General features: G+C 39.9%; 1 protein-coding gene across 3 annotated transcripts in view; it reads left to right on the forward strand.

Annotated features, from left to right (window-relative positions):
- Positions 1–2,612: 2,612 nt before the first annotated feature.
- Positions 2,613–19,303, forward strand: part of fmn2a (formin 2a) — a 51,732-nt gene continuing 35,041 nt past the window's right edge. For all 3 annotated transcript variants that reach the window (XM_067455683.1, XM_067455686.1, XM_067455685.1), the window contains exons 1-3: positions 2,613–4,690; positions 8,061–8,245; positions 18,399–18,497. In XM_067455683.1, coding sequence (XP_067311784.1) covers positions 2,617–4,690; positions 8,061–8,245; positions 18,399–18,497 — 2,358 coding nt within the window. In that variant the 5' untranslated portion in view covers positions 2,613–2,616. The remainder of the gene's footprint in view (positions 4,691–8,060; positions 8,246–18,398; positions 18,498–19,303) is intronic.

A 19,303-nucleotide genomic window follows, 5' to 3' on the forward strand; every position in this document is an offset into this window, starting at 1 on the left:
TTCTTCACACTTTTTCTTTAATTAAATAAAAATTAAATAATCTTTGTGAAATGAAACAAATTTTGGACGTACCATTCAATTTCAACCCTGGTGTTTTGAGGAATTACGAATAATTTCCTGATTTGTAACTTACTTTGCCATTTGTATTAGATTAAGAAAACAAACTTTTTGATATGTTTTTATGTTTTACATTGCAAAAAAGGCTGTACGTTTTGTAAGGCCTTGTAAGATCAAAGTTTTGAGCTTCTGTGCGGTGTTGTTTGTGACTGTGTTCTCGTTTTGTTCCAGATTGGCTGTGTACAAGTCAGAGTTTAATGATAAAAAGTTGCTGTCAGATTTGTAATAACTGTTGAATGTCTCAAAAAATACAGCCCAGTACAAAATGCATTTTTATCCTCAGATTGTTTCTCAAAATAAATGTAACATTTAAAAAAAAGCATCGTTGCTCTTAGTAAATACAGTGTTTGTGGAAATTTGTTTGGTGGTTTGTTTTGTTAAGGCATAAAGACCTAACACTGTTCGTTTATGAAAGAAGATGAATCTATTGCTATTGGCGGCCGGCATGTAATAGGAAGGGAAGCCATGTGATGACAGTATTCATGTGATCTAGGAAGAGGAGCAGACCAGCAAATGGCACAAACATTTACTTGTTCCCTCAATTTACTGGAGACTCCATCCCGGCAAGTATGCATTTTCTTTCAGTACTTTTCTTTTATGCTTTACTGTTTTGTTAGATCTTCTGTTCATTCTTAATGTAGGTTAGATCCATTCGTGTATTTCCACTAGTGAACTTCTAGACTAATCGTACAACATTAAATCTAAGCTCGTACACGACTGATGAGGAATATATCTGAGTGAGATGTATTTGTATGTGAAAAGGCTTATCAATAGGTTCTTGCATGAAAAGGTATAATTTTTAATGAAGATCGTGTTGAACTAAACTAAATGAATGCATAAAGAATTAAGTTCTACCATTTTCCTGTTTCCTCTGTGTGTGTGTGAGCCTGTTTATGTGGTTTATGAGGAAACAAATTTGTATAACTACATGGATATTACACTGGTATTACACTATAAATGTGGTTTAGGAGGACATTTGTCCTCATATTTTAAATAGCTTTAAAAACATACTAAATCATTGCATAAATAAAAAGGCAAAATGTTTCCTGTGATGGGTAGGTTTAGGGTTAGGGGCAGTGTAAGGGGATAGAAAATACGGATTGTACGGTATAAAAACCATTATGCCTATGGAATGTGTGTGTGTGTTTAACCTACATTGTGAGGACCAAATGTCCCCAAAAGGATAATAAAAACTGAGCTCACATGCAGTACATTATGGGGACCAGCCAGTGGTCCCCAAAAGGGAAACATGCTAAATGATGCTTATTTGAAAATGTAAAAAGGTTTCTGTGATGGGTAGGTTTAGGGGTTGGGTTTGTGTAAGATAGAATAAACAGTTTGTCCTGTATGAAAACCATTACACCAATGGAGAGTCCCCACAAAGATAAAGAATCCTAATGTGTGTTACATTAATACAACGTAAACATGAGGACATTTCCTGAGTCCTCGTAATTACAATGGTTTAACATTACACAATGATTTATTAAAAATGCTGAACGTTTTCTGTGATGTTAAGGGTAGTGTAGGGGGTACAGTTTGTACAGTACAAATATTTACTACTATGTCCTCATAATGATAGGTCTGTGTGTGCAATGTACCTAAAGCTGTACTTTGCTTGCGCTTTAACTATGATCTCTAAAAATTTTGTTCAGTGCTAATCTTTTTTTTATATGAAAATGTCACATTTTCTGCAGGCACAGATAAATGCTGTGTTCTGGATTAAAATGAGCTAACGGGAAAGTGTCTGACACCACAAGACTGGAGGATAACACTGATTTGAGGCCTGCTGGCCACAGTTGTACACCAGTTTATCAGATCAGTCTGTAAGCTCACATGACACTGCGCTGGCGCACTGTCACACACACACACACACACACACACACACACAAAGGAAATTCCTGCACTATTTTCAGACATTTAAGGGACAGCTTTACATGGATTAGATAGAAAAGGGAAACCAAAAAATATGTTTTACTTATTATAGTTAGGAGTTATTGTAAATTTCATAATCAGTACTCTGTGTTTTGCTTTTCAAATGCAAAACAAAAACTAAAATGTATCCAACTTCTTACTTTCAATAAAAAGTAACGGTAACACTTTATTTTAAGGTTCAGTTATTAACTATTAACTTGTTGCTTATTAGCATGCATTTTACTAGGATATTGGTACTTATAAAGCACATATTAATGTCGTATTCTTCATGACCTTATTCTACATCCCTTAATCCTACCCAATACCTAAACTTAATTGCTACAAAAACTACCTTACTAACTATTAATAAGAAGTAAATTAGGAGTTTATTGAGGCAAAAGTCTTGTTAATAGTGAATATGTGTTCCCCTTACTAATGTGTGACCAAAGTAACAATGTTTAATAGTTACTTTTTAGGATTTAATGGAATAATATGCTACATTTAAAAGTAATGAAAATAGTTTTATTTGTTATGCTCAGTTTTAATGTGTTTGTTTCCCTCTCTCAGGTCTAAACAGCAAGAATCATAATGCAAAACATTCAGACGATAGAGATGCAGTTACCTGTCCTGCGAGAGAGTTTTCACTCCTCTCCCTTCAGAGAGAGAGTGAAAGAACGGAGGAAGAGCAGCCTGACTAATCTTATCAGAAGACAACAGCAACAGTTATTACGACAGCAACAACAATCCGAATTGCAGCAAAAGCAACAGCTGTCCCCAACCTCACAGCGCCACATTGCACATGCTCAGTTGGTCCGCTCCTCTAGCAGCCCGGTATGTGACCTGGCGGAGCAAATAGATGAGCAAGAGAAAGTGAAAGAGATTGGGAGGCAGGGGGAGCTGTCTCTCAGACAGTCCTCAGCTACAGCGTCACAGCCCGCATCATCACGGCAGCTGCTCTCGGCGGTGAAGAGAGAGAGAGAGGGATTAGGGAAGGAGGGGGAGAAAGTGCAAGGGAGCGCTGAGAGGGATAGAGGAGAGAATAGAGAGCAGCAGAGACGACGAGAAAGTCAGTCTGAGCACACGCGTTCCCAGCATGGCCTGATTGCTAAAGGTGTTCGCCTTCTGAGGAACATGGGAAACCAGGAGGCCAAGCAAAAGAAGCCTACTGTCACAATAGGCGTGGAAGGTGCTGGGAATTGTCAGAGCCCTGAGGACCGAGACCATGAGCATCTCAAGAAGATTAAGAAAAGTAAATCATCAGGCGACTCGGGCAAGAAGAAATCCAAATCTGAGGGCTCCAAAGGTTCTGTATTTTCCAACATCCGTATCCGCAAGGGCCTATCCCGGAAAGTGTTGTCCAAAGAGGATGTATTGGACGGTGGGATTAGGATTAAGAGTGTAGATGCCAACGACAGTAGCAATGGTGGAATATCAGGTGATGAGCTGGAGTGTCTCACTCCTGAAAGTAAGCAACTCGTATCTGAAAGCAGGCAGTCGAGCCTGGACATGACTGAAGATGATGTTGAGAGAAAGACTGAGGGATCAGGGTCGGATTCAGACCTCTGCAGCTACCACTCAGCCACTGAGGCTCAAGATCTGCTCTCGGATATTCAGAGGACCATCAGACAACAGCAGCAGATGGAGGGAGTTGCTGAGGGGCAAAACTGTAGCACTGCGGTCACAGAAGGACAAGAAGGGTCTGAAGGACAGGTCACTCAGGGTCTAACTAGTAGTAGCTTTGCTTGTATGGGTGAACCAGAGAAGGTCAAAGAAATATTTGCTTCTGAAAGCAAAGAACAAGATCTTAAATGCAGGAGTGATGCAGGCGAAGTAACTGATATTGCAAATAAAGCTCTACACTTGACCAATTTGGCCGATGACTATAGCATACACGATGCTATCACTGAAACGTGTAGTGTCCAGGATATCTTAGCTGTTACCAAATCAAACAGTAACTACAGTATTCAGGATACTACAGCAACATCCACCTCCTACGAGAGTGCCGAGGAGATCTTGGAGTGTTCATCTTTATCGTCTCCTCTTGAAGAGAGTCAATATGACAGCAACAGCCTGACCCAAAGCCTAGAAGTTGGTCTCAATTCAAGTAATCAGACCAGCTCAACGTCCAAAATCAGCCGGGTTATTTTCATACCACAGAAGAGCATTAGTAGTGTAGAGCTGAACGTAGAGGGTGATGGTGGTGTAGAAGAGGTAGAACGAGGGTATTCCAACCAACAAAGAAGGAAAAGCAGTGCCGCGTCTATCCCACAGTGGTCATCTGAGAACTTTTTAGGCTCTGGGTCACGACCACGTAGAACTTCCAGTGCAAATCTCGGGGTTAAACCTTATCCCACGATACACCCTTCATATGTTAAAACAACCACCAGACAGCTCACTTCACCCATAATATCTCCATTCACGACTCCTTCCCCAAGCCCTATGTGTCCTCGCAAGGTCGTCTTAGAGTTAGGCTCAGGTCAAGGGTCATACAGAGCAGGGAGCTTGAGAGCACGGAGACAACGGTCCTGTAGCATTGCCGGTCCGGTGGGTTGCCATGATGAATGGTGTGAAGCCATACATGTTCAATCAGAGCTTATTGAGAGTGACTTCCAGACCGTCAGATCGCGGTACACACCCTCCGCCTTTCCAGATGTTTTTTCAGGTGAGTCAGTTTGTGTTTTGATTTAATATCAATGTTCACACTCGTAGTTAAAGAGACCTGGTTTCAATTTAAGTATACACTACATGAAATATATTGAATGAAGGGCACAGACCCTGGATATTTTAGCTTTAGACTTAATTTATCTAGTCAGAGGACATCAAACATGTCTGATATATTTTAAATTAATATTAATAATTTGTCACACATCTAGGATTGAGGATCATGTTTCTGCGTAAGTTTGTTGTGTTCGTAATGACTTTAAAGCCAGGTAGTGTGTGATTCTCAGTCACAGTTTTTTTCCCCTGTAAAACAAAGTTTCCAAGTGTTTTAAAATCTGTTCAGTGTTTTAATGTAGTGTATTCCAGCTCTTAGTCAGATGCTGTATAAGGCCCCGTCCACACGAAGACAGAGCTTTTCATATCCGATCTTTTTTTTTCTCCTCGTTTCAAGAATTATCTGCATCCACACGAGTGCTATGAAAACAACTCAAAACGATGTAGTATGCGTGCCAGGCCAGTGTGTGGCACTGTAATTGTCCCACAGAAATACACTAAAACGGAGAAGAAGAGTTATGGATAGAAGGGGTAAAGCAATGGTTGGAAGTAAGACACAATCTCACAATAAAATAACAATAAATACATTTGCTACTTAACAGATGTGTTTTATTAATGCCTACACCTACCCCGACCCTAAACATACCCTTACAATAATGTAAATACGGTAATTAAATGACGCAATATTGATGTGCGCATGCCCAGTGCCCATAGTTGTATCCCTTAACTCTGTGATGACATCACCGTTTTGCAAAATATACGGTTTCGCTGTACACACGAAAACGGAAGATTTTTCAGACTTATCCACTTTGGGACCCGGTTTCAAAAAATATCGGATTCATGCTTCCAAAACGCTGATACGGTACAAAATGTATACATATACAGCTAAACGCATCTCCGTGTGGACGGGGACTCAATTGTGATTTTTTTCCCCAAGTGAAATCCATGTTCCTTGATCAAAATCCTTATTGTTCCTAGAACAGCATTTCTATCAACCAGATTTTATTGTTAGGTTTAGGGCTGGGTTTGTTATAAATTCAAATAAATATTATAATTTTCCTCTGATTTTAAGTGTAGGGTCAGGGCTGTTAGGGTTAGAGAAAATGTTAGTATGTTTGTTTGACTGGAATGTTGTATCCAGACCAACAATAAAATATGTTGAAATATATAGCACAATGCATTATAGGTATAAAAAGGTGGTCACATACATTTCTATTTTCAAATCTCATAAGAGGAGACAATATAACAGTTAGTTGCCTGGATGTGATAGAATCTCTTTTTCTGTACTTTATTCTGGTTTCCTCCCCTCAAGGTTCAGTGAGTAGTCAAAAAACATAAAACATGGCTCTCAAATATGTATGCTACACACACACACACACATACACAATCCTACATAAACACACTCAGACACACAATAGCTACTGGCTAGGAGAGCCCTGGCTTCTGCCTCATTGAGTCAGAGTGCCACAGGAAGTTACTCAAATACACACTTGTACTAAAGCACACACACTGCTTTAAGTGGTTTCGGCACAGGGACTGCTCTTGACAAACCATTCATGAAGGTTAGACCAGGACATATTAGATACAAGGAAACAGAAAAGATAAAAAAATTAGATATGAACACTTAAATGGAGCATTTTCACCTTTTCCCTTCCTGTCTAAATACAAAGTTAGCATCCATATCTGAAAGTTTTTACAAACCCTTGAAGATATTAAAGCATCAAATGCTAATTAAGTCAAAGGCTAATGTCTTTGAAACTCAAAAGCAGAATTGTGAAAAAAAAGCATTGTGCTCAGTCTGAATATTATGCTGAAACAATAGGACATGTGTGTGTGTATATTTGTGTGTGTGTGTGTGTGTGTGTGTGTGTGTGTGTGTGTGTGTGTGTGTGTGTGTGTGTGTGTGTGTGTGTGTGTGTGTGTGTGTGTGTGTGTGTGTGTGTGTGTGTGTGTGTGTGTGTGTGTGTGTGTGTGTGTGTGTGTGTGTGTTTTGATGAACACAAAAGCTGCTTTGTTTACCAGAGTAAATGTAATGTTTCATAATCTGATTTGAACACTTTTATTCTCATTAAAATGTTGTCTCATTCTTTGTATATTATACAAAATTTGTCTTTAAACAGACTCCCATATTACTTTTCTTGCATGCTATTTGTAAATAGTGCACTCTTGCTGCTGACTGCCTCAGACAAAAGGTTTTAACCTATAAGCTTGATCAAATTCAAGTTACTGGTTATTCTTTAAAAGCATTAGCAGGATGCTAACTTTGTTTATAGGTCAGCTTATAAAAAAACGGAGATAGCTGAGCCGTGACATCCAAATTCAGTTCATCCACAATTGACGGTACATGATAGATTATAACAAGACCCCCCACCCCTTTTTATGCATATTGATGTTGCGCAAAATCAGCCTCTCTACCAGGATGTGATATAGGACTCCAGAATGAGCTATTGAGTTTGTGTCCACCTGATAAATTAGAGAGGAAGTTCAAGTGTATGTTCATGCTTGGACTCTTGGAGTGGAGAAATATTCCCTGTAGGATCATACGCACACATACGCGCGCTTCAGTTCACCAAATGAAATGGCACAATTTCCACTGTATTTGTTTTCTGACTTATATCCGTCACCCCCCAGACAGTCTAGTCAGGGTCAGTGACCAAAAAACGAATTCAGTTAGCAGTCTATAGCATAAGACCTTAGCATTTACAAACAAATTCCGTATTTTCACCTTATGCTCAAATTAGTGAATTGTTTTGAGTAGGGTAAACTTAAAATAAACAAATTAGTTCAATCAAATTAACTTTTATGAATATTTAGAACTTTCTTTTTCTTTTGAGTTCACAAAACTGACACATTTTAAGTAATCTGAATTGTTTTATTGTTTTGAGTTTTTTTAACTTTTCATTTTAATTTAGACTAACTTAAACTGAACTGAAACTGGGATTCTATTTCCCTGCATGCTTTGCCTAATCTGATAGCATTTAATGCTATCAAAGCATTGTGTTACCCATTAGCAAGTGAGCATTTACTGAATTAGCTAAGTAAAGATAGCCAAGTTTTCACTACTACAAATATTTAAGTTGAGATTACACAATACTCTTAAGTTAAATGTATGAATTGGCTTACTCAAATATTCAAGTTCAGAGTAATTAGAAAAAGTATGAGTACAAAACAACAATCTGCCAGTTCTGCTTACTTAAACTTTGAATTTCTTAACTGAAACATTTTTGATCTAACTGATTACCTCCATTGTTTTGAATTTTACCAACTTGTTCTGGTTTACAGTGTATATAAATCTTCTAAATTTTCCTCTGTTACAGGTCGCTCTCTGTTGGAGAGATGTTTCTTACAGTGGGGTTGTTCTGAAGATGACACACAGGATGCCGCACAGGATGTTGAGAGATTCTGTTCCCGTATTCTGGCTATGGGGATTCTACAGCCCTTCAGTGACTCCATCAGGGAACTACCAACAGGAAGTGATGTCACAGATAAGCCCACTTTCAGTGTATGACAATCCAATTCTTGACTCTTACTTTATAAGGACACTCTTCCACATTTTATCATGCAAATTTCATAAAAGCATCCTTATTATGTTTTCTATTTAAGCATCTGAAATGTATTCTGCCATGTATTCTTTGCATGCAAAGACTTCAGTCAAGGGATCTCAAGGGATATAAATACATGGCTTAAAGGGATAGTTCACCCAAAAATGAAAATTACCCCATGATTTACTCACCCTCAAGCCATCCTAGGTGTATATGACATTCTTGCAAACAAATACAATCGTAGTTATATTAATAGATACAGTATCCTGATGCTTCCAAATGGCAGGAAATGGCAGGCTAAAATTTAACAAAAGAGTTTTTGAAGACCAAAAGAGTACATCAATCCAATATAAAAGTAAATTCCGCCTGAAGCTAGATATTTTACTTTATAACATGATAAATATGGATATTTGTCTTACACAAACCCATAGATTTGTTTCAGAGATCTTTTATTAACCCCCTGGAGGCCTGTGGATTACTTTTATACTGGATGGATGTACTTTTTTGGTCACATATTGGGCTGTAATTATAAAGCTTGGAAGCATTTTTTAATATAACTGATTGTATTCATCTGAAATATGAACGACTTATCCGCTTGTTAAGTCGTGACGTAAGGAACGCCGTTTCTGGGTCCAAGCCTCAACTTGTTTCACTTGAGAATGCCATTGACGCCCGTTTATGAGCGCTATATTTTTTCATATTAAACATCAAACATTTAAAAAAGTTAAACATTTTAAATACTTACAGTCTACACAACATTCTCTATGGTCACAGCGTCACATACATTAATATTTTAACGATTTATAAAACATGAATCACTGTCTGGCCATCTGGAATTTTGGTATGGAGAAAAAGGTTATTACTATAACTTTTTTTGTAGTATTACACCACATTGTGTGTGTATATTAGCACCGTTTGTTGTTTTTCTTGTGGTGTAAGATAGAGCGTTTGGACCCCGGAAGCGCTGCCACGTGAGGTCAGCCTTAACAACCAGATACATCTGGGATGACTTCATAAATCATGGGCTAATTTTTATTTTTGGGCAAACTATCCCTTGAATATTTCTATGATTAAACATAAACCACATGTAAAAACAGTTTTTAACTTCTGAAATGACATGTGTAGGACGTGGTGGAGTGTCCTTTTTTTTAATCTTGTGCATTTTTCGTGCTGCCAGTAGTGCAAGTGAGGCAAGGACTGATATGAATTCACACAGGTCCATTTGACCCAAATGAAGTGATATTTAATGTATAATTTATTCCAAATCACCTCAGGTTTTGTCACAGTGTGCCAGATGTCTTTTCAGGCCAATGTTGTTGTCCTATTGTTCATATTGACTTGCTAAATGCTCAATTTGAAACTTAACGTCTAGGATTCAAAATAAATTAAAACATTTTGATTATGCATTACTTTAATTAATATAATTTTCTATCATGCATGTATCCCTCTTGATTATAATGGTGAATTTGACTTAATATATTAACACAGTGTTCAAAACTGAATCATTCAGCACAGGTTTTGTCTTAGAGCTGAGCATTAAATTGCATTGGGAAGAAACAGAAAAGCTGTTGATGAGTGTTACTAAAAATGTGCCAGATTTCACACATTTTATATCACTTCACTGAAAAACCCACAGAGTTTATTCTGCCTGAACAGATGTGAGATGAGCAGGGAAACTTTGTGCCATAAGAGATGCACATTATATTATCTTATGCATGAGAAAATAGTGTGATTTTAAAATGGAGATTTTTATTATCCTCGGTTGAATGTTGTAATACAGTACTGTAAGTGAGAATATGCTAGAACATTGCAGCAATGTTGTCATGTTGCTTAGCCGCTCATGTGACCTGAATAGAATGAATCTCTCCCTTTTACTCTTTTGCTCCAGCCAAAGCAGATTTGTGTCTGAACAGATGAACATTTAACACTGCTTGCGACTTGCCCTTCCCCCTTTCTATGACAACACACACACACACACACACACACACACACACACACACACACACACACACACACACACACACACACACACACACACACACACACACACACACACACACACACACACACACCTCCTAACCCGCTGTGTGAACACACATCGTATTTATCAAATAGAGAACAATGTGTAAAAATTAAAGGGATTAAGTCTAGTAATTTACATTATACAATGGGTGTACCCCAAGGATCAGTGTTAGGCCCCTTATTATTCAGTCTTTATGTAAATGATCTCCCGCTTCAATGTAACGGGATACAAGTGCAAATGTATGCTGATGACACTGTTATTTTTACGCATGCAAAAACCGCAGAGCTAGCAGCTGAAAAGCTACATGTTGCAATGGAACGAATTACACATTGGCTGGAGAATTCGTGTTTAACCTTGAATATTGGTAAAACTAAAGGAATGTTTTTTTCAAAAACAAAGGTTCAAACACCAGTGGATATTTGTATAAATGGTGAAAAGGTAGAATTAGTCAATGAGTTTAATTATCTTGGTGTAATATTGGATTCAAATCTTCGCTTTAAAAAACATGTAAAGAAAATGATGAGGAATATTAAATATAATTTAGCAAATTTCAGACAAATTAGACATTGTCTTTCTGTTGATGTAGCCAACACTTTTATGCATGCCACAATACTTACTCATATTTCATATTGTCTCACATGTTGGGGTCAAGCTGGTGAAACTGTGGTTAAGCCTTTAAAATCCCTATATAAACAAACTTTAAAAACTTTCGATAAAAAACCTAAACATTTTCATCATTGTAGCATTTTAAAGAAATTTAAATTATTGAGTTTTGAAAATTATGTGCTATTTAAAAATTTGTGTATGGTTTATAAAATTGTAAATGGTTTGGCTCCTTTGGTACTCAGCGATTTTGTTAGTTTCCGTCCGAATATTTCTGAGAGATCTACTAGATCATCTATGAGAAATTGTGCTGTTCCTTTTCGTCGTTCTGCTTTTGGACAATCCTCTTTTGCTGTGAAAGCTACGACTAACTGGAATGCTTTACCGGAAGGTATAAAAGGGTGTACATCGTTTGGAATCTTTAAAATGCAGTTGAAATCTTTTTTAGAATGTAATCAGCTTTGTAAACACTGACATGGTTGTTGTTTAATTGTTTGTATTGACAATGTTTTATTAATTTATTTTTATTTATTTTTTTGTATTGTGTATTTGTGTATATATGTATTGGGTATGTTATTTTATTGTTGACCTGCCAAAGGACTGCGGGTGAAAATTAGCTTTGAGCTAAATCCGGTACAATACATGAAATGGAAACATTTATGTTAAAAATTGTACATTGTCCTTTTATAAATAAAGTAAAGTAAAGTAAAAAAAACATAATCATGTTGTGTGTAGACGCGTACCACACATTTTCACGAACATGCGTAAAAATGTGTGCTTGTGCACACTTAAATGAGCACATCTGCATGCATAAGCCATCTGACCAGGTTACATAAGATGGGTCACATGCCCTTAGTTGCTATCTTTGTATTCATCTCTGTATGCATTCATAATCCATTTATCATCCATCCAGCTGCATATTTGTGTATTTTTAAAGCTATATTCCTCTATATTTTGCTTTCACCAGTAATGCACCATAACAATGGCATCTCTTTAGTTACAGTAGTTTGAGTAAAAACAGTATCATAGGCTTCAGTGACCATTCAGCCTACTCAAGCTGGCATCCAAATAAACCTTAATGTCTCTTAAGGGCAGTGGAAATTAGACCTTTTCATTATGTAAATGAGGATGTTTTGTATAAATAATAATCTACTGAAGAAACATAAAATTCTCATTACGCATCATTCACTAAAGTATTATTCTAAAATACACATAAACACATTCTTCTGGTAATTCATTTAATCACCACTTTTTATTTTATTGCACTTATCCCAGAGCAATGTTATTTCTTTGAATCTGTTCAGATAAGTGTTTCTCTTGACCCTTATCTAATCGACAGTCATCGTGTTTTGAATGTGGCCTGTTGTACACCTTTCCAATTAGCATCATTTACATTTACATTTAATCATTTAGCAGACGCTTTTATCCAAAGCGACTTACAAAAAAGGGGAGAGCAATAGAAGCAACGAAACAAACAAGGCCAACAACCTGTAAGAGCTGTAAGAAGTCTCAATTAATTAGCACAGTACACAAGTTTTTTTTTATTTTTTATTTTTTATAGCATTTATTGAACAATAAATATACCAAAATGTATTTGAAATACATTTATTTAATGCTAAGTATACATATTTATGTTCTTAATATAAATACAGAGATCATACTATCCTTACTAATAGTGATATTTAATATAAATTGTGCAATAAAAAGTACTCCAAATACATTTTATCATATTTATATCAGTAAGTCTCAAGCAATACGTCAGTAAATATGTTAATGGATTTGTACTTAGTATGAAATACATTTATTTTGGTATGCGTTTTGTTCACTAGGCCAGGGACCAAAAGCTTAAAAAAGGACAAAACAGCACAATAAAAGAACCATTAAAATAGTCTATATTACGTGTGAACTTTAGTCAATATCTTTTGAAGCCATACAATATAATTGTGTAAGGAACAGTCCACTTTTAACATTCAGTGCATAAAAAAAAAACACACACACACACACACACAAAAAAAACAGATTGGACATTCAGTCAATTCCCTTAGTTTTGAGTTAATGACAGTATATTTCAATTTTAAAAGATGAACAATTGAAAGAGGAAAGATCGATTTTGGGTGAACTATTCCTTTAACCTCACACTGCTGCTCAGTGACTGAAAGAACTGAACACTAACCCTGTTGTGCTGATAGATGGCAGAGTATGACTTAATACTGTGATTTCATTTGCTGTGTTTTCAAGGGCAGCATAATGGTAGCATTATTGCCACTATTCACTCTATCTGAATATTTTATATAGAGAGATGTTATCATTTTGGTTAATTGTTTGTCTCTGACTCACAGGTATGATATAATAAATGCATGTTTCTATATCCAGTAGTCATGTTTGTGTATCAGGTAGTGTTGTAGTTCTCTCTCTTGTCTCGGTCTTGTTGTAATTGGTTTTGTGATTCAGGATTTTATTTCAAGACTGCAGGGATATCACTAAATTTCCACTGCATTGTCTGATTTATTTGTTAACTTTATAATTAATGTTACTGGATGTGAAACTTCTTGCTTCAAACAATCAATAATTTTGTATTAATCAACAACTTTTTGTCACATGCCTGTCCTGTCTTGTGTGCACATGTGGGTTTTGTCATGTCTTGCATGTGCTCCTGTCATTGTTTGGTCCCTCCCCCTTGTTATCTGATTAGTGTTGATTTCTCCCACCTGTTCCCTCTTGATTTCTTCCCCTTATAAGCTCCTTGTGTTTGTCAGTCTGTGTTGGATCCTTGTGTGTAATGTCTGCGTCTTCCGTCCTCCCCGTGATTCTGTTGGTTTGTTTAAGTTTATATTTTATTAGTCTATTATGTGTTTTTCCCCCTCGTGGGTTGTTGATTTGAGTTTTATGTTTTGTTTTTGTAAATAAATCATCTTTCTCCTGCACATGAGTCCTCGCACCATTTTCCCTTGTTTGTGACGTGACAGAAGGATCCAACCCTAGAGGACTCAGCAAGAGGATTGTTTATTTTTTTTTTGTTTGCTCTTTGAACAATGGAGCTAACCAGGCACGTACAGGTGATGCGGCAGGTGAACTCTAAATACATCCGCCAACAGGGGGCGGGTGTAAGAGAGTTCGCCTGCCAATTCCTTATTGAGGTGCATCACCTGTACCTCAATGAGACAGAGAAGGCAGAGGTGTTTAACCTCTGCCTGGACATGCCTCTCAGCCCCATGGAGGTTGAGAGAATGGGAACCCCGGACTTTTGGGAGTTTGTGGAACAGCTGGACTCCAGTCCCTCTAGGACCAGGGGCTGGATAGCTCCGGTGGTTCCTGTTCCAGTGGCCCCAGTTCCAGTGGTCCCTGTGCCGGTGGTCCCAGTGCCGGCGGATCTTATGCCGGTGGTCCCAGTACCGGCGGATCGTGTTCCGGTGGTCCCGATTCCGGTGGATCGTACCCCGGTTGTCCCAGTACCGGCGGATCGTGTTCCAGTGGTCCTGAAACGGAGGAGGAGAAGGAAGTCTCCCTCCGTGCCTGTTCCGGTGGTCCCAGTTCCAGTGGTCCCTGTGCCGGTGGTCCCAGTGCCGGCGGATCTTATGCCGGTGGTCCCAGTACCGGCGGATCGTGTTCCAGTGGTCCTGAAACGGAGGAGGAGAAGGAAGTCTCCCTCCGTGCCTGTTCCGGTGGTCCCAGTTCCAGTGGTCCCTGTGCCGGTGGTCCCAGTGCCGGCGGATCTTATGCCGGTGGTCCCAGTACCGGCGGATCGTGTTCCGGTGGTCCCGATTCCGGTGGATCGTACCCCGGTTGTCCCAGTACCGGCGGATCGTGTTCCAGTGGTCCTGAAACGGAGGAGGAGAAGGAAGTCTCCCTCCGTGCCTGTTCCGGTGGTCCCAGTTCCAGTGGTCCCTGTGCCGGTGGTCCCAGTGCCGGCGGATCGTGTTCCGGTGGTCCCACTGCCGGCAGATCGTGTTCCGGTGGTCCCTGGTTCCTGTGCCGGTGGATTGTGTTCCGGTGGTCCCTGTGCCGGTGGATTGTGTTCCGGTGGTCCCTGTGCCGGTGGATCGTGTTCCGGTGGTCCCTGTACCGGTGGATCATGTTCCAGAGATCCCTGTACCGGTGGATCGTGTTCCGGTGGTCCCTATGCCGGTAGACTGTGTTCTGGTGTTCCCTATTCCGGTGGATCGTGTTCCTGAGGTCCCTGTACTGGTGGATCGTATTCCGGTGGTCCCTATGCCGGTGGACTGTGTTCCGGTGGTCCCTATTCCGGTGGATCGTGTTCCGGAGGTCCCTGTACCGGTAGATCATGTTCCGGTGGTCTCTATTCCGGTGGATAGTGTTCCGTTGGTCCCTGTTCCGATGATCCCTGTGCTGGTGGATCGCATTCCGGTGGACGCCGCTGGGCCGGAGATGCCTCCCAGGCGTCCTGCTCTCACCGCGCCTCCCAGGCGTCCTGCTCTCACCGCGCCTCCCAGGCGTCCAGCTCTCACCGCGCCTCCCAGGCGTCCAGCTCTCACCGCGCCTCCCAGGCGTCCAGCTCTCACCGCGCCTCCCAGGCATCCTGCTCGGCCCGCGCCCCTGAGGCGTCCTGCTCGGCCCGCGCCCCTGAGGCGTCCTGCTCTCTCCGCGCCGCTGGGGCGTCCTGCTCTCCGTGCGCCGCTGGGGTGTCCTGCTCTCCGTGCGCCGCTGGGGCGTCCTGCTCTCCGTGCGCCACTGGGGCGTCCTGCTCTCCGTGCGCCGCTGGGGCGTCCTGCTCTCCGTGCGCCGCTGGGGCGTCCTGCTCTCCGTGCGCCGCTGGGGCGTCCTGCTCTCCGTGCGCCGCTGGGGCGTCCTGCTCTCCGTGCGCCGCTGGGGCGTCCTGCTCTCCGTGCGCCGCTGAGGCGTCCTGCTCTCCGTGCGCCGCTGAGGCGTCCTGCTCTCCCTGCGCCGCTGAGGCGCCCTGCTCTGACTGCGCCGCCCCGGCACCCTGCCCTGCCCGCGCAAAACTGGCACCCTGCTCTGACCGTGCCTCCCTGGGTGTCTGAACTTTGTGGGCCACCATGCTCTCCTGGAGTTTTTGTTTTCCTCATGTTTCCCTTGTTGTCCCCTCCCTTGTTTGTTTCCCCTGTCCCTCCCGTGCCCCCCTGGTCTGTCCCTCCCGTGCCCCCCTGGTCTGTCCCTCCCGTGCCCCCCTGGTCTGTCCCTCCCGTGCCCCCCTGGTCTGGGTCTGTCCCTCCCGTGCCCCCCTGGTCTGTCCCTCCCGTCCCGCCCTGGTCTGTCCCTCCCGTGCCCCCCTGGTCTGTCCCTCCCGCCCCGCCCTGGTCTGTCCCTCCCGTCCCGCCCTTGTCTGTCCCTCCCTGGTCTGTCCCGCCCGTCCCTAGTGGAGCGTCTGGTAGCCGCTCTTTAAGGAGGGGGTAATGTCACATGCCTGTCCTGTCTTGTGTGCACATGTGGGTTTTGTCATGTCTTGCATGTGCTCCTGTCATTGTTTGGTCCCTCCCCCTTGTTATCTGATTAGTGTTGATTTCTCCCACCTGTTCCCTCTTGATTTCTTCCCCTTATAAGCTCCTTGTGTTTGTCAGTCTGTGTTGGATCCTTGTGTGTAATGTCTGCGTCTTCCGTCCTCCCCGTGATTCTGTTGGTTTGTTTAAGTTTATATTTTATTAGTCTATTATGTGTTTTTCCCCCTCGTGGGTTGTTGATTTGAGTTTTATGTTTTGTTTTTGTAAATAAATCATCTTTCTCCTGCACATGAGTCCTCGCACCATTTTCCCTTGTTTGTGACGTGACACTTTTTTAACATTTTTATGTAATTTCTTTTTCTGGTAACACTTTAGAATACTAACTCACTAATAACATTCTACTAACTGCTATTAACTAACAAGAAGCTCTGATTAATAAATTAGTAAGTAACAGTGCTCCATTGAATTTGGTAGCTCACTATTAGTTAATCGATAACTACTATTTTTTCATAACTCTAAAGACTACTAAGAATTACTACATACAGGTTCATAATTAACATGAATAAGGCATAATATAAAATAAATTCCAAAGTAAAGGTAATGGTAACCCACAAGTATGACTTAAGTGTTACTACAGCCTTTTAAATGTTAAAGTTATTACTAGTGGGTTATCATGATCTTCACTTAAGAATACTGATCCAAATAATTAGTAATTCCTTTAAAAGGCTGTAATAACACTTGAGTCATTACTAACCAAAACTAGTAATTAACAAAACGTCAAAAGTTTATAATGACTTCAGTCATAAAGTTACCATGTTTTTCACTTTAGAAAACTAACAATTGAGTCATTTCCTATGATCTCCAATTCAGAATAAATTATGCATTATGCATTATTCACATTCATTTATTAACTAATAGTAGTTACTGATTGATTAATAGTGAACTACCACATTCGACTAAGCACTATTACTTACTAATTTATTGTTTCATGTTAGTTAATAGTAGTTACTAGTGTTAATACTGTATAACTTACTTGTCCCTGAATAGTTATTAATTAATGATGGAACAGTATTCTAAAGTATTACACTTTAGTTTGTGTCGAAGGTTTCACCAAACTAATACAAATGGCCAACAAATTGAAGATATGATTACAAAACATAGATCATGTTTTTTTTATATTATAACATAAAGTAAAATTGCAACTTCTGTGCCACCACTGCAGTGCAAAGATGATTTTTGTTGTTAGTGATTTAATTGGATTGGTAACAGCTCTATATGGTGTTTTATTATTTGAATTGTATTTATTGACTTTGGATCTTTTAGATGAATTTCAAGAGCGCTGGTCTGCTCCTGGTCTTGACTTAGTCTCATCTTGTCTTGGTTCAGTCATTCATTCATTAATCTATCCATTGCTTTAGAGAAAAAACTGACCTTTTCAAAATCCCACTTTTCAAGCAAACCATTTAACAACAATTATACAACAATAGATATATTGTTCGATATATTAAGACAATTAAATTTTTATACATATTTGTATTTAATGCTCTATGTTTGGATGCTTTCTGATTTAGGACCACTATAAACGCATGCACAAGCACTAATATAGTATTAACCAAGAAAATGTGTATTATATAACAGTCAAACCTGTTATACCCAGCTTGTAAGGTTTACTTTTAAAAGGCGTAATCATGCAGTGCAGCTCTGCAGCGCGTCTTGATGGAATGACATGTTCACTGCATGCTTGTGCGCAACCCCCAACTGATGTGAATGGACAGCGTTGGGTACATGCTTTCAATTTGTATGTGTGGACATGTTGGCAGTGTCAGCAAGACAAATGCCATGTATTCTTTCTGCTCTGGCCAGTGGTGTTGTATTTTCTTTCAGTTTGCCAGCAGAGGTCACCCTTCTCACAGTGCTGCCACAGAATCTTACCTTGTTCTTGCTGTCTAATCAGGAACGCAGTCCCAGGAACTGAAGGCTAATTTTAGATTCTTGTATGCCACTTAAGACTTTTCTTGCCAAAATCAGCTCTTTTAATGCCAGTTCTTTCATTCTTTTGCATATTTAAAGAAAGAGCAGCTGTATACCTGGGCTCCAGTGGGACAGAATGAGATCAGAACACCTGGGCGGCTCCAAACAATGTGGCCTCCGACCCCCGCTTCTGTACAGGTGCGAATTTGTTTTCCAGTAAGGATTTGTGTGACCAAAATAAGGATTGTGCTGACATTATTATTAATGTATTTGATATACAATATAACACTTAATGATCACCCTATTCAAATGCTAAGGAATATATTTCCAGCAGTCTAAATACCATGAAATAGTATATGAGTATTACCATGGTACCATTTCCAAAGTTCATATTATGTTGCTCCTATTACAAAACATATTAGAAAGTACCACAGAGTACTATGTAAATGCCTAAGTACCAATATACCACCCAATACTTTTTATAAAGGTAACAAAAATTAGCAAAATTACCATACCGACATTTTGGTGTTACTAGGATGTCTTTGAAAAGGGTTCTGTGGGAATACCATGTTTTTTGGACAATATATTTTGTATTATTTGAAGTACCTTGGAGTATCATGTTGAAACCATGGTGTATTTATATGGTAATCATTCAGTACCATAATAAATATCATAGTACCTTGGTGTTTGATTTCATTACTGTTCCATAGCACATGTTTGTTAGAGCAATGCGTAATCAAACACGCACTTGCTTTTGTCCATGTATGTGTATGTTAGTGCGTGCAAACTCTTAGTGTTAAATATTTCCCCATTAGGTTCAACACCCTTATGTTACTCATAATGTATTGTACGACTCACAAGCCATACGTCTTTTTAACGTTGCTATGATACCTTCTGTAAACAGCATCCTAACAGCATCTTATCCTGATCTAAACATCTGTCCAGCAGGCGCGGTGCCTGCCATTGCTTTTTAAGATCCACCATGTTTGAGTTTTGAAATGATA

Source organism: Pseudorasbora parva, chromosome 10, assembly GCF_024679245.1.
Source record: "Pseudorasbora parva isolate DD20220531a chromosome 10, ASM2467924v1, whole genome shotgun sequence".
Taxonomy (NCBI): Eukaryota; Metazoa; Chordata; class Actinopteri; order Cypriniformes; family Gobionidae; genus Pseudorasbora; species Pseudorasbora parva.